This window comes from Pleurodeles waltl, chromosome 1_2 (genome assembly GCF_031143425.1).
Source record: "Pleurodeles waltl isolate 20211129_DDA chromosome 1_2, aPleWal1.hap1.20221129, whole genome shotgun sequence".
Classification (NCBI taxonomy): Eukaryota; Metazoa; Chordata; class Amphibia; order Caudata; family Salamandridae; genus Pleurodeles; species Pleurodeles waltl.
In genome coordinates, this window is record NC_090437.1 from 275,340,187 (window position 1) to 275,366,359 (window position 26,173).

The window sequence follows — 26,173 nt, forward strand, 5'->3', positions numbered from 1 at the left end:
GTTCTCTTGCAGGAATGAAGTCTTTTTTGGTCCTGAGACTTCAGGGAACAGGAGTCAAGCTCTATCCAAGCCCTTAGAGAACACTTTTCAGCACAGCCAGAGAGCAGCAAGGCAGCAGGGTAACAGCAAGGCATCAGTCCTTCTCAGAAAAGCAGTCAGGTGAGTCCTTTGGGCAGCCAGGCAGTCCTTCTTGGCAGGTTTCAGGTTCAGGTTTTCTTCTCCAGGAAGTGTCTTGATGAAGTAGATTGTCTACCTCAGAAGTGTCTAAGTTGGTATGGGCAGAGGTCCTGTTTAAATACCCAAATGTGCCTTTGAAGTGGGGGAGACTTCAAACAGTGGCTTAGAAGTCCCCTTTCAGTTCCATCCTCTCTGCCCGGGTCCCAGTAGGGGGTGTGGAAGTCCTTTGTGTGAGGGTAGGCTATTGTCCTTTGACATGTAAGTGTTAGGCCCTCCACCCTCCCAGCCCAGGAAGACCCATTCAATATGCAGATGTATGCAAGTGTGACTGAGCATCCTGTGTTTGGGATTTGTCTGAGTGAATGCACAAGAGAGCTGTCAACTAAACCTAGCCAGATGTGGATTGTAGGGCCCAGAAGGATTTAAGGGTAGAGAAATGCTCACTTTCAAAAAGTAGCATTTCTAAAATAGTAATATAAAATCCAACTTCACCATTAAGCAGGATGTTGTATCATCATTCTGGCCATGCTAAATATGTCCTGGCTACTCCTTTCAGATCAGGATCTACCACTCAAACAGTATATGAGGGTAGCCCTAATGCTATCCTATGAAGGGAGCAGGCCTCACATCAGTGTTAAACGAATTTAGGAGTTTTACACTACCAGGACAGATAGAACACATGTTCATGTCCTGCCTTTTACCTACATAGCACCCTGCCCTATGGGCTACCTAGGTCCTATTTTAGGGGTGACTTGTATGTAGAAAAAGGGGAGTTTAAGGCTCAGCAATTACTTTTAAATACCAAGTCGATGTGGCAGTGAAACTGCACACACAGGCCCTGCAGTGGCAGGCCCGAGACATGGTTAGGGGGCTATTTATGTGGGTGGCACAACCAGTGCTGCAGCCCACTAGTAGCATTTAATTTACAGACCCTGGGCACATGCAGTGCACTTGACTAAGGACTTACAAGTAAATTGAATAAGCCAGTTGGGCATGAGCCAATGTCACCATGTTTTAAGGGGACAGCATATGTACTTTAGCACTGAATAGCAGTGGTAAAGTGCGCATAATCCTAAAGCCAGCAAAAATGAGGTCAGAAAAAGAGAAGGAGGAAGGCAAAACGTTTGGGGGTGACCCCGCAGAAAGGCCATTTATAACACATGGATAATGGGGCTCAGTCCTATGAGGTCAACCTCTTGGCTCAGCTTGAGGGTCTTGCAAGGGATGTGAAATTCTGATCCACCCTTCCGTTGTCCCTCCTGCGTTGCTCTGCCATTTTTAAGATGGTCTCCCTTTTGTGCCTCTGCTATCAGCTTCAAAATCATCCCTTCCTGGTGGGTCAGACCTTCTTCACTAAAACCAAGGCTCTGAGTAGAACCTTGCCATGGGAGGGGGAATGCACTGAATCTCCTCTAGAAAGTGCTGCTGGCCCGTATTTGCTGGTGGGATAGCTACTCCTGACATTCTTGTTTATTACAGAGCAGCGTACTTACTCATAGTGAACGACTGGTGATTCGGGGAATTTGATGATCTGGCATACACAATGGAGGGATGGACTATAGGTAGTAGCAATCTCCCTCACTTGCTTTGTGGTGGCGACATCCCACCGCTCCTGCCCTCTGCCACGAGAGTGGTGCTGTCAATAGGGCAGACACTGCGAAATCCAAGGAATGGGCAGGTAGGCTTACGCTGGAGACTCTTCTGTGGAGGGGCAATAGGCTCCCTCAGGTTGTGGCTCTATGTGGCTTCTCTGCATGGCACAGAATAGGTATACCTACACTGGGTGACATGTTACACAACGGGTCACAGAAGTCCTTTCAGAACCTACAAGTGGAGTACAATATACACCGCACACTGTTCTTCTGATTCCTTCAGCTCCGTCATGCACTCTAACCTACCATAAATTGTCCGCCACCCAATGGTGGGGTTGCAGGAGGCATGGGAGCAAGATTTAGGGATGCTGGACAATGAGGATTGGCTTGTGGCAATAGCTGCTCCTAAAGAGGCGGTAATAGTCTTTCAATTCTGATTGATTTAGCTTGAATTGCAACACGGCACGTATCTTACGAGAGCAACGTTGTACCGCATAGGACTGATCACTGCTGGGAACTGCCTGCGGTGCAGCAACCAACATGGGGACTTACTCCATACATTCTGACAATGCCCTGCACTCTCGCGCTTCTGGAACGGGCTGTTGGGTCTTCTGGAGGGAGCTCTTGGGTGGGGAATATCTAGGTATCCCTAGCTCATCGTTTTGCACATTATGGAGGATTTGGGGGGTAAAAGATATCAGAGGGCACTGCTCTGGTTGGGTCTGATAATAGCAAAACATTATATAGCATGTGCCAGGAAAGACACAGAGGCTTCCTCTGTCAAGGACTAGGCCACAGGCATGGATTATTGTGTGACCTTGAAACACCCAGTCTACCTGGCGAAGGGGTGCCCCCAGAAACACCACACAATTTGGAAAGATTGGGCTAAGTACAGGGGAGTACAGCTGGAGCCGTGCCTGCCCAAGCCATGGTCCTTACATGGGGGTATTATGCACTCCTGCAATTCTGACCTGTACAGTTCCTACATTGCATGGAGCGTGCAGGGATAGACTTGCTGTGACATGTTTTTTTATTATATTACTGGACATTCTTGCCATGGTGTTCACCTGCCAAATTGACAAGTGTTGTTGTCTGTTTGTGTCTTCTCCCTCAATACCTCAGTACTCCCCTGCACCACTTATGGGAGTTGTTTGATTAAAACCAGTAAAAATGTGTTTTTTTTAAAACCCAGCAGCCAGCTGTGTCTGTCATAAGCCACACATCTGAGCCTGTGATCAGCAAATCTAGTTAAAAGAATTACAAGGTTGATAGGTATTAAAGTAAGACGAAAAAGCTGAGATATAGAGCCAACATACAGTTAAAAAATGCACTTTGAGCCACAACAGAAAATGGTTGCCAGGACTTTAAAGAGTGAGTTTTTTGTAGGGGATTGCAAGGTATATTGCACCACAGATAGAAGAAGCCTATAGCCACCTGAGCTACGTGACTAGATAGTGTGAAGGTGATCTGTGAGGGTGATGGGTAGACCAAAGATGGAGATGCAAAGTCCCGAACAGCAACATAGGAAAGGGCCCCATTAAAATAAATGCTGGCTATGCCTATGGTGAAGTTCTTTTAGCCTTTTTAGGTCTGGCTTGAAAACACAGCTGTCTGCAGACACTATTGTTAGCAATGCTTTCAAATATACATAGAGAGATTTGGCTCTACCCTGAGTAGTATTTCCCTCTGACCAGATGCTGTTGTCTGTTTGGTATATCATTCGTTCTCATAGGGGGTACTTACTTTGCGATGCACGAGTGACTATTTTCACATTTCAAAAATACATTGACTCATGACACATTAGTTTCCTTAACTTATAGATGTATCACAATTAGAAAGCAATCATTTGGGTTATGGTTTTTCTCTTTTTCTCTACAACATGTATTTTTTAGGTCTGGTGTTTGCCAAGACCTTTTGATTTTACCAAAATTATCTATGTAATCTAGGTAAATGTAGAGACTTTTAGCCAGCTCTCTTGATCCATTAGTCTGTTGTTGCGTCATTTACAGTTTCTTCAATCCATTACAGCTGTATGAAGCAGCTGGTTAGTTCACTTCAGCCATTGGCTAAGTTAAATGTGAGTGACTGCATTCTGCTCTTTCACAAGGAGCACATCTGCACAAAAAGTAGTTCCCTTCAGTGCCACGGACTGCTGGGGCGATGTGTGCTTTCTGAGACCAAAAAAAACGATTTACTTAAAGCCAATATTCATTTTATATTTACAAGTTCACAGCAGCTCTCCCAGCAATACAGTTGATCAAGAGCTAAGACAAAACAAAATGAGTAATGACAAAGAGAAAGGTTGGCAGCAAGCCTGAAACCTTTTGGATTTGCCAGTGCTTGCTAAATATTTTAGGAGGAATCAATACAGGGTAGCCTGGTATCTGGGCGCCATCTGGGTAAGTCATATAATCAAAAAACAATGGCTTCCTCCGAGTAAACATTCAGATACTTTACTTAGACACATAGGTAAAGGGGAAACATATGCATTAAATAAATAGTAATCTATTCACTGTTACAAGAATGTTATCGGAATCTGTTCTTAAAGTAGGGCGTACTGCAAAGGATAGTGAAGAGTGACAGGATGTGCTCTGTGATTGTAAAAATACAAATCATTGTTCAGGATTGAAACCTTTACATTTTGCTTATACACTCAACACACCTTCATTCGCGTGTTGACTGTACTAGTAAAATGTACACCTACTACTTTGTGCATAGATTTGGATAACATTGTCATAAAAGAGATTGAATGACTGTTTATCCACTGTATGTGTTTCCACTTAACTACTGTGCTTAAGTAACGGATTTAAATATTTACTTCGAAAGAACCATTGTTTTTTTTACTTATGTTACATATTTTACAACAAAATGCATAACCAGAGCTATTGGCTTTGCCAATGTTTAACAATTACTTTACAGAGACACAAATCGATGCTAGCAAATAACAGGACTTAGTGATAGAGGCATGCAGAAGATGTTTTTGAGCTAACTAAGGATGTCCGAGCAGTTGTTGTGGGCAAGCATGGAGGAGAAACGTTGATAAATATTGATTTGGAGGAGGGACCAGGTGGTACAAGACAGTGGTACTGAACATTTCTGTGCAAAGTGAAGGGGATGTACGGAGGTGGTACATTTGCTGTTGCACACTCACAGACTGGGTTTCTAATTCAATGACAGAAAGTTGCAATATGTCACATCTTTTCTTTTACATGGAGACTGAAGTAAATGCACGAAATTATGTCCTTGAGAGAACAAGACTAATCTCAATACCGAACAATAACCAATGACTGCTGGATTAACCACTAATGTTGGTTTTTAGAGGTGTGCCCCCCCCCCCCAAAAAAAAAAAAAAGAAAATTCAACCCACCCCACTCAGGGATGCTACTATGTAAATGCCAGTCAATCCAATCTGCCACAGCTAAGGAGATGGAGGTGCACATTGAACAATAAAATAGAGGTACTGCTCTGAACATTATGGAGACTATGCCAGTGATTTATGGCATCTAACGGCTTCTGCATGCATATGTTGTCTAGCAAGGAATGCAAACAATATGCCAATGATTTACGGCATCTAACAGCTTCTGCATGAAACTATTATCTAGTAAGAACTGTACATAATATGTCAATGATTTATGGCATCTAACAGCTTCTGCATGGAACTATTGTCTAGTAAGGACTGCAAACAATATGTCAATGGTTTATGGCATTACACAGCTTCTGCATGCAACTGATATCTAGTAAGGACTGCAAACAATATGTCAATGGTCTATGGCATCACACAGCTTCTGCATGCAACTATTATCTAGTAAGGACTGCAAACAATATGTCAATGACTTATGGCATCTAACAGCTTCTGCATGCAACTATTGTCTAGTAAGGACTGCAAACAATGGTTCTTTGTGCTTATTTAATTTTATGTTGCAGTTTTGAATAATCAGCACAGCTGAAACATATTTGGACACCAGTCCTGCGAGAAGCACTGTCTGGGTTATCTGAAAAATGAATTACACCTTCACCTTCTTAGTGGACAATGCACCTACACAAATTCACTCTAAATAAACAGGACCGTGTTGTGATTTGGAAGATTGCAGTTTTACTCACCAGGAGGTTCACATCATGTATAGCATCGATAGTACTTTAAATGTGTATAAATCTATTCATGAGCTTTTGCAAGTTGCTAACACAAAACATCAGAACTTATAGAAAATTGCAGAGAACAACCTAAACCAACTAGACTGTACTGTTTTCACACACAAAGTGCGCATGTAGTAGCTCCTGAGAGAATTGACTTCTACTCCAACAAATACGGAGATGTTATTCTCATGGCCAAACCGTGTAAAATTCCAACTATACAAATTCCTGAACAGAAGTTCAGATTATACTGCTATAATCATAAAGCTGCGTCAGGTAGTTGTACAGAAGCAGAATGTATAAAGTAAATTACTTTATAGTGGAAAAATAACTAAATGAAGGGACCCAGAGTTTTTCTTAGGTGCTTGTCAAAAGCTGGGTTGCCGAATAACAAGGCTGCTGAATTTTGATTCTGCCTCATAGACTTTGTTCAACCGCCTCCTTGTCTCACTCATGCACTTTCTTTTCATCACTAGCTTATCCCACTGACCTTCTCTTGTTTTCTCTTCCTATGTCTTTCTCTCTTTTCAACCCTTCTCTCCCTTGCTCTGGGTGAAATTCTAATGATGAAAAATAAATCCAGGTTCCTAAAAAGGAGTGCTGGGCCCACCTTCTGCAACTACTGGCACAAATTAAGCTTGGATCTTGTGGTGTTTTTCTACCAAATAAATAGTCATTTTTGTGAACTGTGGGTTTGCCAAGAAAAGCCCGGGCAACAGAAAGTTCCCCTCTGAACCCTCATTATTATGCTGAAGCCGGTTTCCTTTATTATGTTAGGTTGGTCCTCGGTTCACCCCACTGACAGAAAAGCATCTGGAATCAGCGCAGCCCACTGCACTGGGGGAGGGATGGATGAGCACGACCCTTGTGCCTAAGTCAGGTCTGGTGTTTGACATATCCCCTTCATCTGAAGACCCTCGGCCCTTTTCTAATAATAATAATGGCAATGATAGTGCATAATAACTCTATGAACTGCTATTAACCAGTGTTAATTCAAAGATTCAGTGGTGGGCTGTGTGGTTACTCAGTGCCCATGCACTGCTACTGTCAGCAGCCAACCACGCATTTTGTAACTCTCCGAGCGGTAATAAAACTTTATTTAAGGAAAAACGAGCAAAGCATTTATTTTCCAGACTGTTGAACAATTAACTGTACTGTTCCCAAAAAAATGTTTTGTTGTGAAAGGAATATGACTTGCCAATCCCAAGTAGCTGCAGTGAGTACAAATCATAGCGATAAACATTCCCTACTCCTTGAGTGTTACAAGTGCTAAGGTAAGTTTTCGCTCCTTTGATAAATGTACAGTCTGTACATCTGTGACACTTCTGGAAAACAATCTAGGTGGCAATGACAAATGGTTTACATTGGACCTGACTGGACATAAAATTAAAGGTTCTGAAGGAAATTCAAAGTGAATGTTAGAACTGTTTATCTATACATGATGGTTTTAATATTATGTTGTTTCTTTGTTCAATTTGACCTTTATGTCCCCCATCTAAATGTACCTACCTAAGCTGTACAAAAGACTTTTAACAGGTGACGTGGAATTTTCACTTGGTGAAGTTTCCACAAGCAGACTGGCATTTCCTCTCTACCTTGTAGAGTTTTGTGTTTATATGTTACGTATGTACGTTTGTTACGCGTCTCATGCCGTTTGTTAGCCATGTGGCAGTGGCGCTGACGGCAGTCAAGTGTATATCTTTTCCTCAATGTTTCCTCTTACCATCGTCACCTGTGCGATATGCTAGTAAACGTCCAGTTAGTCACGCCTAAGGGCCATTGTTGTCATGACAATAGGATATGACAATACGTATTTCTTAAATAAAGGCCCGTATTTATACTCCGTTTGCGCCGAATTAGCGTCGTTATTTTCGACGCAAATTCGGCGCAAAACTAACGCCATATTTATACTTTGGCGTTAGACGCGTCTAGCGCCAAAGTATGGGCAAATAGCGTCATTTTTTTGCGTGAACGCCTTCCTTGCGTTAATGAGATGCAAGGAAGGCGTTCCCGTCTAAAAAAATGACGGCGACGCAAATGCGTCGTATTTATACTCCCGGGCAAAAATCACGCCCGGGAGGTGGCGGGTCAAAAAACCCCGCATTTGCGCCACTATTTAACGCCTGGGTCAGTGTAGGTGTTAAGGGGCCTGTGGGCTCAAAATGAGCCCACAGGTGCCCTCCCCTGCCCCCAGGGACCCCCCCTGCCACCCCTGCCCACCCCAGGAGGACACCCAAGGATGGAGGGACCCACCCCAGGGACATTCAGGTAAGTATAATTTTTTATCTTTTTTAATTTTTTTTGGGTGGCATAGGGGGGCCTTATTTGTGCCCCCCTACATGCCACTATGCCCAATGACCATGCCCAGGGGACATAAGTCCCCTGGGCATGGCCATTGGGCAAGGGGGCATGACTCCTGTCTTTACTAAGACAGGAGTCATTTAAATGGCATCTGGGCGTCGAAAATAATGGCGCAAATCGGGTTGAGGCGATTTTTTTGCCTCAACCTGACTTGCCCCATTTTAAGACACCCTAACGCCATTTTCCCCCTACGCCGGCGCTGCCTGGTCTACGTGGTTTTTTTCCACGCACACCAGGCAGCGCCGGTCTGCTAGCGCCGGCTAACGCCATTCCATAAATACGGCGCCCGCATGGCGCTTCAGAATGGCGTTAGACGGCGCTAAATTTTTTTACGCTAAACTGCGTTAGCGCAGTTTAGCGTCAAAAAGTATAAATATGGGCCAAAGTGTTTTGCTACTCTGTCTGCTGACTAAAATCTGAAAATCGTCAGGAAAATAATAAAGCTCTTCAGTCGCTACAGGTTACTGCCTTGGTGAGCGAGTTTACGGGAAACAATAGGACGCTGAATAGACTGCAGGGCTGCTTTAAACTTAAGAGTGCCCCGTGCTCCTCTTCCCCCTTGTAATGTCAATGGGAGCCCGGCCTGGCAGCTCTCATGCTGCGCGCGAGATTGATGACCGCGACATCTGAGGGACTTTTGTGCGCCGCGCGCTCTGCAGTGAGTGCATAAAGTGCGAACACTCAAAGAGGGGTCAACCCTCATCACGTGTAATCTGGGCCCGGAGCAGATCGGCGGTGACAGTTATACCCCGTAAGTGAGAACACAAATCACCCTCTGCGGGTAATAGACAAGTTCGGGTTGAGGGGGAGGGGGGGGGTGTCAAGGGGGTTTCGGGGGGGAAGGGGAGCGTCCAGCCCATTCTGTTCCAGGGGAACAAGGACAAAAGAATGAGAAAGCCCATGGCAGGGCTGCTGAAGAAAATACGTGCTTAGCATGCAGCACCGCGGCTAAATCGGGGGTTGGTGGTATGGGGAGCAGAAGCTGGTGGCAGCCGGGGGGAGGGGGGAGTGCGCTGTTTATTTGTCACAGAGTGGAGGTATTTTCATAGACTGTTGAAGTGAGCTGCCCTCTCTCTCCTCGTGGGTTGTTGGCGGTCAGCGATGCGGAATGCTGCAAGTCGGGGATGGAGTGGGAAGGAAGGCGCTCTGAGCGCTCTTAAGCAGGGTCTGTCAGAGCGTTGACATTTTTCCGTTGAACTTTCACACTTTCTTAAGCTTCTATCGTCCTCCTGCCCCAGCACAAAAAGGAGCTTTCAAGGCATAGTGCCGAGTAACTTGAAAGGCCCTTCCACACAGAGTACGGTTTACAGTGTATTGCGTGGTACTGTAATTGCAACCCGACGAGCTGAAGAGGGTCAATAACCTTTGGCGCAGCTGATGCGCTGACAGTGGGACCAGAGACCCGAGGGGCCCATCGAACACTTCTAATCGCTGTATTTTACTACCCCATCAGCATCTAGAGGGGCCATTCCTGCCACTAGGACCCCTAGCATACTTACGATGATTCTGACGATGAAGAGCCGTAATATGCTACACAGTAGGGTAGCCGTGATATGGAAAATGTTGAGTTGCAGACAGAGCTGCTAGGGAAGTGTTCTTTTGAAAGCCCATGGTCACGCAGACGCCTCTGTTACCTCCCCAGCCTCTTTGTAGAAGATGCAGGGATGCTGCAAGAGAGCGCAAAAGAGAGGAAAGATAAAGATAAGGCGATTAGAGGAAAAAGAGAAAGAGAGAGAGAGAGAAAAGAGGCAAGAAAGAGACTGGATGGCTGGGAAGAGATCTGTTGTGCAAGGAGATGAGGAGAGCGCGGCTGGTTTGAGCATATTTGCCAGGGTTGCTTTTGGTTACCCCTTTTGGCCCTGTTTATACCTGGGGTAGAATGAAGTACAGCCTGAGAAAATTTCTCATAAATTCATGCAATACCATTCTTCCAGGGGAATAAGCTCTGGCTGGTCCAGGTCATTCAGCAAGCTCGGGTCAAAGAGGGAAGTGGGGGAAGGAGAACAAGCAATGTGCATTTGCTGTGTGAGCATCCTTATCCCTGCACACCTTGATCCAGTATTTAGAGTATTGTATAATGATTGGAAGTAATATTTGTTAAAACACTCTCATCTAATTTTCTGTGCATTAGTTCTGCTGTTTGTACTTGTGAAAAAGTGTGCATTTTATTTTTATGACATACATCATATCAATGGAGGAGAGAGGTTTGTGCACATAATTTATAACAGAGGGAAGCAAACAATGATGAGAGGAGACGTAGTTCCGCACCTCTGCCTCCCCAAGTATCACCACTTCATCTAGATGGGAACTCAAAGAACCCAGAAACTTCCTGTCTTCTGAGGAGTACTTCAAACCTTCGGCCTGTGCCTCAGCTACAAGCTCTGAAAATATCTGCCCGACACAAGGATGTAATACGGGCCCTTCAGCCCTTGTGGAGAAGGGGAACATCCTTCAGGGGTTCCTCTCATGCATCCTAAACCTTACAATTACCTGTGAGATACTGGAGAGTTAGTGGCCCCTCATCATGTCCTGCTGGCAGCCACAGCATTTTGCTTTATGCCACTGCACTGAAATGCTACTCACCAGTGCCAGCATCAAAATCCATCAATCAGCTGATGACAAGCAAGTATAGGTGAACATCTCCACTGTTCATGACATTCACCTAATACCCGCTTTAGCCACATTCAGAATTGGAATACAGTGCCACCCAAAACTGAACCTTACCCAAACAGAAGTTCCATTCTCCCACAGCAACAAAGAATTACTCATAAATGCCTTTCTCTTCAAAATGAACCTGGACGTTGTCCCATCTGAGGTACAAGGCTAAACCACATGCATTCACTCTCAGCTCTGACCTTATTTTAAAAGAACACATTACCAACAAAGTGAGCCAGTAATTTGCCAAATCTTTAATATTGTAGTGGCTGAAACCCCAATGCCCAAAATAGAATTCAGAACAAAATTCAGAGCATTAATCCTCTCTCACATGGACAGGGGCAGTGCACTCCTTTATGGTCTTTGTGGCACATTCAAATCAAATCAAATCATTAACATTTATAAAGCGCGCTACTCACCCGTGCGGGTCTCAAGGCGCTAGGGGAGAGGGGGGTTACTGCTGCTCGAAAAGCCAGGTCTTGAGGAGTCTCCGGAATGCGGAGTGGTCCTGGGTGGTCCTGAGGCTGGTGGGGAGGGTGTTCCAGGTCTTGGCTGCCAGGTAGGAGAAGGACCTCCCACCCGCCGTGGAGCGGCGGATGCGATGGACGGCAGCAAGCGCGAGGCCAGAGGAACGGAGGAGATGGGTGGGGGCGTAGAAGCTGAGGCGACGGTTGAGGTATTCCGGTCCCTTGTTGTGGAGGGCTTTGTGTGCGTGGGTGAGAAGTCGGAAGGTGATCCTTTTGCTGACTGGGAGCCAATGCAGGTGTCTCAGGTGTGCGGAGATGTGGCTGTTGCGGGGTAAGTCGAGGATGAGGCGGGCCGAGGCGTTTTGAATACGTTGCAGGCGTTTTTGGAGTTTAGCGGTGGTTCCAGCGTAGAGGGTGTTGCCGTAGTCCAGGCGGCTCGTGACGAGGGCGTGGGTCACGGTTTTTCTGGTGTCGGCGGGGATCCAGCGGAAGATCTTGCGGAGCATGCGGAGGGTGAGGAAGCAGGCGGAGGACACGGCGTGGACTTGTTTGGTCATGGTGAGAAGAGGGTCCAAGATGAAGCCGAGGTTGCGGGCGTGGTCTGAGGGGGTCGGTGCGGTGCCAAGGGCCGTGGGCCACCAGGAGTCGTCCCATGCGGTGGGGTGTTGCCGAGGATGAGGACTTCCATTTTGTCAGAGTTCAGCTTTAGGCGGCTGAGCCTCATCCAATCTGCGACGTCCTTCATGCCATCTTGTAGGTTGGTCTTAGCGCTGGCGGGGTCCTTGGTGAGGGAGAGTATAAGTTGGGTGTCGTCGGCGTAGGAGGTGATGATGATGTTGTGCTTGCGTACGATGTCGGCGAGGGGGCTCATGTAGACATTGAAGAGTGTCGGGCTGAGCGAGGAGCCTTGAGGTACGCCGCAGATGATCTCGGTGGGGTCTGAGCGGAAAGGTGGGAGGTAAACTCTTTGAGATCGGTTGGAGAGGAAGGAGGCGATCCAGTCCAGGGCCTGGCCTTGGATCCCGGTGGAGCAGAGGCGGGTTATTAGGGTACGGTGACAGACGGTGTCGAAGGCAGCCGAGAGGTCGAGGAGGATGAGGGCGACTGTTTCACCGTTGTCCATCAGGGTTCTGATGTCGTCTGTGACTGAGATGAGGGCGGTTTCAATGCTGTGGTTGGTTCGGAATCCGGTTTGTGAAGGGTCGAGAAGGTTGTTGTCTTCCAGAAAGTTGGTAAGCTGTTTGTTGACGGTCTTCTCTATTACCTTGGCAGGGAAGGGGAGGAGCGAGATGGGGCTGAAGTTTTTCAGGTCGCTTGGGTCAGCCGTAGGTTTCTTTAGTAGGGCGTTGACTTCGGCGTGTTTCCAGCTTTCGGGGAAGGTAGCAGAAGAAAATGAAGAGTTGATGATGGCCTGGAGGTGCGGGCGATGATGTCGTCGGCTTTATTGAAGATGAAGTGAGGGCAGGGGTCCGATGGGGCGCCGGAGAAGGGCGGCCTCTGTCAGCATGTCTCATCGTAGGCTTGAATATTTGCAACAATATTACCACAACCCTGGTGGAACATCTTTCAAGCCCTCTAAGCTTGCTTTTCAAAAACATCAGTATCTCATGCAAAACCACCAGAAATGGCACCTACTGCATACCAGGCGATAAAAAAAAACATCTCAACCAGGGGTGGACAGACTTTTCATTCCACTTGGCATTTCCTTGGTGGGCTGGATTCCTTGGAGGCGAATTTTGAAAGCCACGTGCTGCTTCTGGGGCCTCTGTCACTTTTCCCTGCTCCTCAAGGTTAGTTGCAGAAGGCACAGGAGGCTTCAAGTGTGAGATAAAGGGGGGAGGGGGAAGGTAGAGAGAAAGCAAGCAGAAAAGGAAAAGAGAGAGAGGAGAGGAAAGACAGACAGTGAATGAATGGATGGAAAGAGAATGCAAGGTGACGAAGGGAGCAGGATTTATGTTTTTAGCATTTTGCCAGGATTGCTTTTGGTTCCACAGCCCGACCCTAATCTCAAGCAGGTGGTACTCCAGTAGGAGCTGGGTCATTGCCAGACTGGAAATAAGCAAACTGCGAACAAAGAATAAACAAGATTGGCATTCTTCATTTACATCCACAGGATCTGGAATAACATTCCCTAGTGCCCCAATCTTCCTGCAGTGCAGAAACAAATGATGCAGCTCACAGCAGAGAGCTCTGCATCTCCAGATGATGGGATTAGCCAACCACAAATAACCTGGCTTATTGTAAATAATCCTACATTGTTTCTATGGAGTCTAGCCAATATTCAATGTTTTGTTGTTCTGTAATTAAATATATGCTTTAAACATACCCATAGATACATGCAAACATATATATCTGGCCAAGACGAGCTAAAACGTTTTTGCGTTTAAATTCAAATGGATGGATGGACATCAATTCAACAAACTGCAGGGAGAGTGAAAGTGACCTCACACACCCTTGACCACTGAAAACATCACACAATTGAACCTTTGTACCTCACTAGCTATTCAGTGGCTTCTTACTTGCAGTTCAATGCCTGGGGAAGAGACTAGGGGCCAGATGTATCAAAGGGTTTTACCCATTCTGTGTCAATGGGAAAATGCTTTGGTACATATGGTCCTAGATTTGGTAACTACTGTACGTAAACAGTGTTTGGAAGCCTGTACACATTCTTATCTGGCTCTACCTTAATATTCCTTGAGACTAGGGGCAACAAAGACAGTGCCAGGGTTATCAAAGGTCAAGTCAGTGGAAACACAGCTACGGGAGCACTCCCAATTGACCTTCGTGACAGGATGTAGTTATAGTTGTTGGCAGACTGATTGCACAACATCCCACAGAAACTTATGGGTAGACTCGCAAAGCAGTTCTGCAAGCACAAACCATGTACAGCCCTAGAAAGATACAAAGGGGGTCTATTGGGAACTCCAGTTGTCACTGATTAAACTTTATTCAGAAACATGAAGTTCCCACAGTCCACTGGGGCCAGGAGGTTGGACCTTTGAGGTAGATAAAAATTAATACTGAACTGTGCGGCCACAATTTATCAATATTTAAAATCATTTACTTGGATGGAAGTCAATAATGAGGGTTGGATTAATTTAAAAATCTTTAATATCTTTATTAAGTCTTTTAGTAATGGATTTCTTTTATTAACAATTCATCATATTCTCAATACAGAACAAATCATAAAGTGTGTTCCATACAATGTATCCCTATTCTAAGCTAATTTAGAGTGAAAATAGAACATCAACAGAACCTATGAAGAGCTCTAGCCTTGAGAGATGAAAGCATAAAAGCTGTAACAGAACTTCCAATAAAGAGAGGTTCAAAATACTCAGTAAAATCTTAAGCAATATCAATTCAAAACCAAATTAGGTAGCTCCCAGAGTGAATCTGAGATGCATCAGAAAAGAGTCAGAATGTATCTGAGTCAAGGTGCTCTCAAGAAAGTCTACAATAGGCACATTCTATGTGATATAGTTTAGTCTTATCTCGGATGTCCTCTTCTCTTGTCTAGCCTGGGAACACACATTTATGCAATTTTAAAAGGTCACAAGCTGCAAGTCTTGTGGAGATAACTTCTGATCTCAACCAATGAGATGATGATGTTTTCAATGGAACACAACAGCTTTTGTTGATTTAGCAAATTTAACAAAGAATGTCCTCAACACAAGAAACATTTAACTATTTTCTGACACCTTATCGATACTTCACTCTTTTCTCCCCAGCGTTATACTCTATAAGACAAAAGTAAGTCTTGGTAAGTAAAGTACATTTCACAATGAGACCACTCCCGTTCTCATACGCCTTTGGAGCCTTTTCATAAAGAAACTACTTTTTAAGATCAATCTAACAATGCAGTCATTTTTAAATTGGTTAAATAGGAAAGAAAGCTAAGACCTAACACCCTCTCCATTCATTCTATTGTTGCAATTAGACATTTGCATCATGAAAACATTTATGACCATGACTTATGTCAGAACTAACAAAGAGGAAAGGAATAGGCGAGAAAAACAAAATGAAAAGTATGTGTTTATCAGCAGTTTAAAGTAAATACACATCTCTGTGCAAGCTTCAAATGCAAAGCCGCATTTATGTGCAATGATTGATTTAGAGCTACAAAACATCTCATACAGGTTAATGATTATACATTTTAGACTAGTAAAAACACTTCCACAAACACAAGTGAAAAAGATCTGCAAATGACATTGTCATTAAAAGCAAGTTAGATAATTTAGGGACTGATTTAATACTTGGCGGACAGAGTAATTACTGTTGGCATGGCGGAATACTTTCCTCCCGCCATTGCAAGGGTACGCCTCTCCCTAAATTCAGAGATATCTGCTGCCTCTGCAGACATTTCTGCCAGCTCCAGGAACCACAGTCATGGTACTTCCTGAAAATGCATTGTAAGTTTGACGGACAGATCTGTCAAAATGACAGAGCTTTAAATCAAATGTACATTTTTTTTTATTTTCAAAAAGAAAATCCCTCATCGGTATTTTCTTTTTGAAAAAAAAAAAATATCACCCTCGCCATCGGAAGTTCCTCCCATGGCAAGGTGGGCTTTGAGCACTTTTCAGTGCCCCTTACGACCAGGTTTTCCCTGGCAGTGATGGGCACTACAACACAGCTATATGTCTGCCCATCAAAAGTTGGTGGGCAGACATATAGCCAGTTCTCTGATGGCCATACTCCATCGGGACATCGAAGGTGTATATAGGTGTTGCAGATGAAGTAGCTCCTGCTCTCTATACAATGAAGGTCTGCCAGACTCTAATTAGGAGGGCAAACATTCAGATTGGCAGAAAAGATACTGTGTCGCCATTGTGATGGAATACCCTTTTTGCCAACAAATAAATCAGGCTCTAAGTGAGCTAAGTAATCATTGGAAACATATTAAATAGTTTGGTGAGTTAATTGGTTGCAAAAAAGAAGTTGTGTAGCACATTGAGTAAAATAGTTATGTGAACAACTTAGATAGGCCAGTTTTGTGGAGTAGTTGTACAAAGCATGGAAGATAGTGCAGTGAGGTATGCAGTTGAAAAAAACAAGTAAGATAGCTCAATGGTTACATAATCATAGAAAGCAAGCTAGCTATGTGAGCTAAGTAGTAGTAAAAGGCATTTACTTTATTTCAAGGAATTAAGCTGTCACTGCTGTGGTACCTAGGAAACATCAAGGTCACAGATTCAAATCCTGGAAAGTAGTCACCCTTACAACCCTCTCTGGTGGGTAAAATCCAAATAGTTTGGGCAATAGTGCCACTTGTGAATTTTTGTGTTTTGAAATCACAAAGCCACAGGAGCCAGCACTGTGTAATTTATGCATTTTCCTTGCTTATTTTGTACTAGGTGCACACAACACTGGTTCTTGGTGGTGGACTAAAAGATTATAGGCCTCTGACAGACGGTAATGATGGGACAATGCTATTTAACAAATAAATGTAAATAAAGTATTCTTGTAGTTCAACTCTTGCAAGTGTATTTTAATAATTAGTCTTCAGTTAGCTATGTGACTTACCCCACTGGTAGCTGGCATACATATTAAGTACAGTTCACACAGGATGTTTTCCTGATCCGCCTTCTCCACCCCTGTTACCACCAATTTGTGCTGTTCTTGTCCCTTTCTTCCAGGGGCGGCTTCTCCATTAAAGCAGAGGAGCGTCGCCCCCCCCACTCAGTCAGGCAGTGACCAACATTATTTGTCACTGTCTGACTGAGCCATGCAAGTCTTGGGTGGGGCAGGGCCGGGCCATTGGGAGTAAGAGTGGTAGGCAATGTAAAGTGTGCATGTCAGTTTGGCCAGCCATCTTAGGCTGCACTTACATTTCTCCAACCCGGGTGGAAGAAATGGCACAGGCTCCCTGTGCCTGAGTGAGCATCAAACCAGCCCGCTGAGGCAAATCCCAGCACTGCTCTCATACTTGGTATCGCACAAAAGCAGCGCCTGTGCCCCAGTGACTTCCGGGAGGAGAGGGAGCGGCCGACAGTGGGACCGGGAGCAGCAGTGGCAGGAAAGTTAAAAAAAAATATATATATTTTTAACTCCCCCTCACCCCTGACAGTACACCCCCCGCGCCACCACCCTTGATTGGCAGAAGCCGCCACTGCTCATGGCTTGAGATGAGACTGTCTCAAAGCTGATCGCATAAGCAGTAACAGCAAGGTCTTCAACCTTAAGCAGTCGCCTGCTAAAAGTCACCTGTTTATTCATATGTCTTGACACTAACTGACCCGCCAGTGAATATATAATAGCTGATGTTAGCACTTTTATTTTTTCCTATTTACGGTTGTCTGTCTAGGCTGTGGTTGTGTACCAACAAGTGCATTTACCTTCACATGCATGTGCACGGCTTAAAAAAAGACAAAAATCACTAGAACGCCAGGCCCACACATGTCCTGTTTATTCATGAGCATGCTGGTCATATTGTATAAGAGTGGCATAAGCAGCCTATGGAAATGGATTGATTCCATTAATAAATATGAATTTAAGACCTGAACATTTTTGTAAGGATGCCCAATATCATTTGCTAGCAAATGTTTTTTCCTACCCTTGACATCATACAAGGGTTGCCCAATGTGCTACCAGGAGAGGCTGATCAGTGCCATATGTTTATTTGCATGGATTAGATTGTGTTGTTGGCAATATATTGTATGTGATAGCTGCAAACTCTCAAGATAATTTTCATGAAATATTTGCAAAATATCTATCTAAAAATATGTTTATGAAAATCTGATATGATATCCCGAGTGTCAAGGGTTGTGGTTGACAGACTGCAACTTCTACTGACCTATGACAACCGAGATATTGGACCATCTGCCATTAATACTAGACTCTCCTGCAGTTTAGCAGCCAGAGGAATGACCCTGAACACCTAATAAATGACAAAACCTTATATTGGAAAAGGACATTTTAATCCTACCCCATTTACCCTTTCCGTACCAGACTTGAACAGACCAGGTACCACATATTTGTGACCCCGTGATTGGACCATTGATGCTAATACCCTAATACTCATACCCTTAAGTAAAGGAACCAAACATGTCACTAACTTTCATGTGAGTACTGCCACACTCAAACAGCTACTCAAACAGCTACTTTAATTAGCTTTGAAAAAGCCCTAAGGACACCATAGAGGAAATTGCATCAGTAGATGCCACTCAGGATTTAGAATTTAATTGAGAAATAAGAGGAGGCTTGCCTGCAACTCAACATGAGAAAAGCAACCAATAGGACCGATAAAGCCCTGCTCTCACTATATGTTGAATTCGCTAGCATCTTCTAATTCCTCCGGCAGCCCACAATCAATGCACTTCTGCTTCATACTGGATGTTTCTCTCCCTACTATGCTCGTGCTAGTCACAGTGTTGATGAACTTCCCCATAATGCTAAATGCGGCTTATCCCTCATTCCTTTGCTACCCTGTGCTTTGGCACAAGTTTTGTGTTGTAAATGTGATGGATTTGGGGTTTTTCTTAGTTGTTTTCAACTACTTAACCAGCAGATACAACAGTGTACTGATGTGATAAGATGAATGTCTCAGGAGTTTATTGCTGTTTTCAAGGTGAACCGTTTACCAACCCTGAACATGCCTAGGATCTTTTAGAAAACCAATGTTGCTTTGAGCTCTCAGATTATCACATTCAGGGTTCTGCTCAATATTAATTTGCAGTACTTTAAACAGATGGCATAGAAAGCCAAGAGCCAGCTAAAGTTTTCACTGAATGGGGTCCACTCCTTAGATCAAGATCTGAGGATTTTAATCAGATTTCCCAGGGTCCCTAATCAGTTTTGTTTACCAGTATATGTCCAAGTTCTAAACGTTGCCAAAATTCACGGTACCCTTTATATTGTTAACTCTTGATTTCCTCTCCGTTTTTTTTCTTTAACTCTATTTCCTCCTTTGGTGCTTGTGTCAAAAGGTGCTGAAATATGTGATTATATCATTAAATAGAAAAAAAAGGAATATCTGCTTCACTCGCTGATATTTTGGAGTCCCCATTGACACCGAATGTGAAGTGGAACCTGCCATCGCTAATTTTAGAGTGTGGTGCCTCAGGGGACATTCAAACAGCTGGTCCTTCTCCCAAGATGGTGCTGGTAATGGTGTAGTTCCTGTGGGGCTCAGTCCAGGGGAAGCTGTCATACTTTAAACAGACCTATTTGTCAGAGATGAAGTGGCACCTCGAAATCCTGAAAAACATTTTGTGTTCTTGTTGACAAGATTTCATCAATGACACACAGGGGATGTAGGGTCAGGGGGTGGGGATTGTTTGAGGTTTTACACCCCCTCAATAAATGTATTCTGCAGTAAATAGTTGGGTACAGGTGCTTTAAATCGAGTACGGTGAGGTGTTTTTCAGATTTCACGTGGGATTGTTACATACACATGGAGGGAAAAACACACGCTCCCTTGTCTCTGTTTAAAACGTCTTAAAACGGTTATTTTACAAAATATTGAATTATAAGTACCCCTCACAATCCGCACTCCTCTCCCTTAAAGTAACACCATTGGGAAAAATGATTCCACAAGAAGTCAAACAGTTCATCCTCTGTGCTACAAATGTTTTCAATATAACTGGCAGCCATGTGAAATAATTACCTTATCAGCTTATGCCATAGTAGAAGAAAAAGGGTGATTTTTTTTTTTTTTAAAGCAGCTTGGGGCGATAAAGATAAATACAGCAGGTGAACGCACGTCCTAGGAAAAGGATTAAACGTGATCGCAGTAAGTGTTGTGTGCTCATTGAGTCAGACTCAATATAGGCGAGTTGCTGGGGTAAACTAACTCTCAAACAATGGGTTGACCATTTTATATCTTTGTTCTTCCTGCTGTCATCATAACACATTTGGCAGAAGGGAACGGGTGCCTGTGTAAGTCTCTTCTTACATACAGCCAGGTTAAAGACAGAGTAGAGCTGGACTAAGTGCAAGAACTGAGCACTTAATGTGCTCTTACTTTTTAGGGAATGAGAGCAGAGTCCTGGGAGACGAGCTTGAGTGCCTGGCTGGCAAGTATGATGGGAACACGCTGCAGAAAGTCCCTCAAAAGTAGCCGAGCTACACAGAAAGGACAAAAGAACAGTTTCATATGTTCTTGTCGCTCAGTTCTGATTGTCCTTCTATTAACCTATGGATTTGGGTGACTGAAAAGGCACGATTCCTACACTCCCTTTTCTCACTAAAGTGTGCATGTTTTGTTTTAGGTGTGGGTGTGCAAAGTGTTTAGCTTTCTGGTGTGTTAATTCTTAAGAAGTGTCCGTGCAGTGATACTGTGTGTTTTCGTTTAAAGTGTACTTGTCTACATTCACTGTACCATGTGTTGCTTGTGAAGGGGAACAGGGGCCTGCCCTATTTAGCGTGCCATCATAAATGCCAGTGAATGCTATACAATGTGTCATTCTTTGTTTTGTTTTTTTAGCCAAAAGGAGTTACAATAATACTTTTTAAGTGTGTGCGGCCTAAACGTACAATGGTGCATTTTTAATATACAAGTGTTCTTGGTGCGGGCCACAACCGGCCACATTATTTGTGAGTAAAAGGAGCCTCGTGCCCTTGCCCAGCCTGTGCGTGTTCTGCTTCCAGCTAGGAAGGGGTTAAGAGCCGGCGCGAGGGTAAATGCTTCCAAGTGTTTACAAAGCCGCGCTCTGCCTCCAGAGGCGAGCCAGCCCGGGAGCCGAGCAGTGCTCCTCCCCACGAGTTGCGCCGGCGGGGACCCTTCCCCGGGTGGCAGAGCCCCGCAGTAACAGCCCTGTGTTTCCCATTCTCCTCCCAGGCGTCCCGAGGCCGCCGCCGCATGAGGGGCTGGGAGTGAGAGGAAGGAGCTGGGAGCAGCAGCAGGCGAGCCCGGGGACGCCGGCAGCCCTGCACCGCCCCGCCGCGATGGGCTGGCTGGAGGAGCCCAACTGGCAGCTCCATGTGTCCCTGCTGATGCTACTGTCCCTGCACACCAGGGGTAAGAGGACCGTATACTGCCTGCGCGCCGCCTCCCTGTCCGTACATCTTGCCTTCCTTCTTCCAGTAACGGCGCACAGCGGGTACCTCGGACCTGGGGGCTTCTGAGGTTAGAGCCAACTGCCGGCCGTTTATAAAGTTGCTTCTTAATTCGGATGCAGCGCCGTCGCCAGCCGATAACGTTGATACATTCCAGCTACTGCGGTGGTTTGTTTCAGTGATGTGGATTTTAGTTTTTGCATTTGAATACAAGCACAGCTCGCGTGCATATTTTCAGGGTTTACAGTAGTAACGATGTGGCGAACTCCGTAAACCGGGGTGGCATTTGTTAGTTTTTTCCAAACATAAACCTAACTTGTGTGATTGCTGTTTTTTCTGTTGTACGGCGGTTTTTATCTTACAGTTTGGGAGATGGTCCGATTTATAATCTGTAGTCGTGTGGTCGCCAAACATACGTCCTTGTATAATTCAAATTAACGCGGTTCCCAGCGGATCTTTCTGCTTTAAAGCGAGCAGGCATGGTCTTCACACGTCTGCATATACCCTCGGAGACCATTGGCGCGTGCATCTTTCTGGGGCACATGGGTACAAGAGGGCTGAGAGTAACAGCGCTCGAGGATGTCAATGAGGGCAAATACGGTGGTGTGAAAGAGCAGCACGAGCCACACTCCGCATGGGGGCGGTTTGCAGGTGACAAAAACTAGGACAGCTGTTAACATTGGGAGCCATGAATTAGTTGAGAAGCGACTGTTGATGACGAACCTTGTTATAAACATTTAGATGCCTAGCTACAGGGTTAGGACTTGGGCTGCGGTTGGGAGATACAGTAAATAAAGTCATCCTCCTGGAGTGATATCACTTGTGGGGTACGGTGGGGTTAGGTCGCCAGTGCTCGGTTTTGCACAGATGGACACGTCTGTAGGTGATTGCCTTTCAAGCTGATTTTATTGTCTGCAAGAATCCATATGCGGGCTGCGGCTGTGGTCAAATGCGCTCTTAAAATTAAGTAATAGTGCAGTACCTTTAGGTTTTCAAAACAGAGAAATCATATTGTATACGATATTGTGTACAGTTATGTTTTTTCTGTAATTTGTCAACTGAGGTACATATATGATGAAAACATGCATATTTTAAACTCCGGTAAACGATCAAATGTGCATCAGTAAAATGCTTATTGTTTTCTGTTTTAAAATAAGTGCATTTCACAGTCCTAGTCCCACTTTACCTCTGCGGAATGCCTGGCATGTCATGAAACAGGCATTTTTCTCGCAATCTGTGTTTACATAATTCCATTCATACCAAAAATGTTCTTAGAGAGTAAATTAACATATAATTCACTTATTCCAACTTCTGTGGAGTAATATGTTTACAACGTACACTTGGCTACGTATACCTGTTTACTGTGGACTAACTGAGCCACGGCTAGTTTTGGGTTTGGATAAGCAGCTGAACACCTCTAAGTATAATCTTGACAGCCCGTTCCTTGGAGTGCGTATATGTTCGTATGCTTCCCAAGTGTCACCTGGTGGTGGTTTCAGGAATAGCAATCTCAAATAATGAATTACCTTGAAGGCTGGGACCCATATTAATACTTTTTCAGTGCTGCATTTGCGTCATTTTTTGACTCAAAAGCGGCACAAACGTACAAAATACAATGGCCCTGATTTATACTTTTTCATGCAAAACTGCGCTAACGCAGTTTTGCGGGAAAAAGTATACCATTGGCTAGCGCCATCCCAAGACGCCCGCCAGGCGTCCTATTTATGGTATGATGGTAGCCAGTGGTAAGGCACGGCTAGCGCCATAAAAAAGGCCGCTAGCCGGGTGGGGGAGGCGTAGGGGGAACAGGAGGTTGTGCGTCAAAGATGACGTTAGTATGGGCAGAGGCATAAATAATGCCTCTAACCAGACAAGTGTCATCCTTTGACGCACAACACCCATGGACATGACTCCTGTCTTTCTAAAGACAGGAGTCATGCCCACCACCTCACTGACCATGTCCATGGGACACATGTCCACTGGACATGGCAATTGGGCCCAGTGCCATGTAGGGGGGGGGGAGTTAGGCCCCTCTATGGCACTTCTTAATAAAAATAAATATACTTACCTGTACTTACCTTACTCGCCAGAGGATGGGATTGCCCCATCCTCTGGCGTCCCTCTGGTGTGGGTGGGGCTGTTCCTGGGGATAGGGAAGGGCACCAGTGGGCCTGTTCCATGGTCTCTGACCATGGAAATAAGCCCACAGGTCCCCTAACGCATGCCATGACCCAGGCGTTAAATAATGGCGCTAAGAAAGCTTAGCACCATTATTTAAGTAAGGCCCACATCCCCCGTGCTTGATTTAACACGGGGGGACAGATATGGCGCTAAGGCCATATCATCATTTTTTGCCCGGGAACGCCTACCTATCATCTCATTGACGCAAGGTAGCTTCCCTCTATCAAAAATGACGTTAACTACAAAATTTTCACGCTAGACGGGTCTAGCGCCAAAGGATAAATTTGGGGTTAGGTTTGCGCCAAATTTGCATAAAAAAAATGACGAAAATTCTCCCCAAATGGGATATAAATATGCCCCAATATTTTGTACGTTTGCACCGCTTTTGCATCAAAAAATGACACAAATGCAGAGCTAAAAAAGTAAATCTTTTATATGCATTACAAAGGCTGGAGGGTTGTTCCTTTTCACTTGGACATCATAAAAATTGAAATAGTGTGGGTGGTCTGGGAACCGGGCTACTTTGAATAAGGAAGCATGTTTCTGTTTGCAAAGGCAGAGCACACATGTTGTTTAGTGATTGTCTTTGATTAAACAGTTTGAAATCAGGTGAAATCAGGGAAGGTTCACCTTTATCTGGCATGAAATTTTAAGTCTATGTCTTTTAATCTGTTCTTAACCAGTGGCTTTGCTTAAACTAGGATTGTATATTTTAAAGAGTTTGTGGGTCGATTTACTTTTTCACAGCCTACGTGAATGGAAACTATATAAAAGCAAGGACTCTCTATTATTTAATACACTGTTTAGAAAGGCAATTTTCTTTGTTTGAAGCTGCTCTAACAAGAAGGACTAGCAAAGTCAAAAGATATTGCCCCTGGGTCCGATTGGCTGTGTCAATGGGGTTTAACGATGCTGTACAGCATCTATGAAGTTGTGCAGCATGGCTAAAGGCGAGTACCAAAACTGCCTATGATGTAGCCACCTGCATCATTCTGTAGGCACGCATACCATTCATGCATGTGCCTAGAAAATGATGCAAGAGCCTTTTCTGCTTTTTATTTACAGATCTGATCGGTAAATAAAAATATTAAAAAGTGTGAAATAATTTTTTTCTTTTTTTTAAAGTGGGTACGAACAGTGCTTAATTTGAGCCTGTGTTTCTGCATCAGGCATTTAGTGTGAGCAAAAGACACTTATGGAAATGCAGTCGAAGACAAAAACAAAAAAGTGTCAGAAAGGGAGAAAGCGGAAAGCTGCAAAAGTGAGCTGAAGGGGCAGGGAGTGGCTGTAAATGGATTAAAGAGGCCCGAGATAGCTTCAGAATTACACTGTCTCTGTATTTAGTACTCGCACATTTAAATGCAACAGCTTCATGTTTCAGAGGAGAGCTTTGGGCACTAGCATATTTTTATTTACAAATTAAGCACTGGTGCAGGGGAAGTAACAAGGGGCTGTAATCAACATGAGGAGGCGGAAGCAACACAAGGATGTGGGGGGGGAATGAAGAGAAAAACAAAAACAACTAGTCTAGAAAGGGAGAGCAATGTGGAGCACAGAGGGGAGGAAAGCTAACAGTTGAGTGAGCAACGTGGATCAGAGGGAGAAGCACACTGGCGAGAAAACTAAGTGGGGAAAAGCATTGGAAGGACAAGCGCATCGCTGAAAGGGGCATGGAGAAGCACACAGGCGAGAGAGAGCAACAAGGAGAGCCAAGGGGAAAAGAAGCACACTTGGGAAACAGCTGGAAAACACATGCTCTCTCGTGGAGTGCTCAAGACAAAAAAAAGTAGTTCCCTAAAAATGAGCTGTGGAAGAACACAAGATAAATAAAGCAAGCTATTAAATAAGAAGCAGGCAAATTAGAGTGATAGTAAAGTCAACCAGTGGTAAGCAATAGGTGGGCTCTAAGCCCCCTCTGTATTCTTGGTAAGCTCACAATATGTCTTTCACAAACAGACATCGGAGATAGCGTGATAGTTACTATGCCATGAATGTATTTACCCAGAGTCCATTTTCTTCTCAAGTTCATTCAAGTTGACACTTGAGTTGTGATCATGCAGTGTTATATTGATTGCTTGTCAGGGTGTGCTATGAACGGAATAGCTTACATGCAAGACTCTCAGCTGTAATGCCTGGAGCTGAGGGGTGACAAAACAGGAACAGGGACGTTCTCTGTATGGTGCTTTTATGTCCCTTGCCTAGCATCTGTTATCCTGTTTTTTGGATTTTGGCTCCAGCCTCACACTATTTTAGTGCATGTGTGGAGGCCTAGACCTTTCTTCGACTTGTGAGAGGTGCTGGACATGGTATGCTGCACTTTAAATGAACTGCCCCCTCCCCGTAACAGCAAGTCTACTGTGACTGTCATGTGTTTCATTTGTGTTATATGGTGGTAGCAGCACATCAAGTATTGTAGTAATTGTAGTCTAACCAGGCCTTTTAACTTTGTTGTGTGAGTGGGAGCTTACTGCCCACTCATCCAAAATTCCGGTGAACTTGGAATCTTAGCGCCAAGTTCCTGTGCGTTTAAGTGGAGTGGTGTGCAGTTCTTGGATGTGAGAGTGAACCAGAGGCCTATGGATTTCCTTAAGAAGCTCTAGGACTGTGCACATG

The 26,173-nt window shown here is 44.6% G+C and overlaps 1 protein-coding gene across 2 annotated transcripts in view; it reads left to right on the forward strand.

The window, feature by feature from the left end:
* Positions 1–26,173, forward strand: part of BMPR1B (bone morphogenetic protein receptor type 1B) — a 384,328-nt gene that overhangs the window by 146,121 nt on the left and 212,034 nt on the right. Inside the window, exon 1 of one of the 2 annotated variants that reach the window (XM_069238156.1) lies at positions 21,044–21,341. The exons of the other annotated variant lie outside the window; for it this stretch is intronic. Coding sequence (XP_069094257.1) covers positions 21,269–21,341 — 73 coding nt within the window. The 5' untranslated portion in view covers positions 21,044–21,268. Of the gene's footprint in view, positions 1–21,043; positions 21,342–26,173 lie in introns of those variants that run through there. 2 annotated transcript variants of the gene reach the window in all.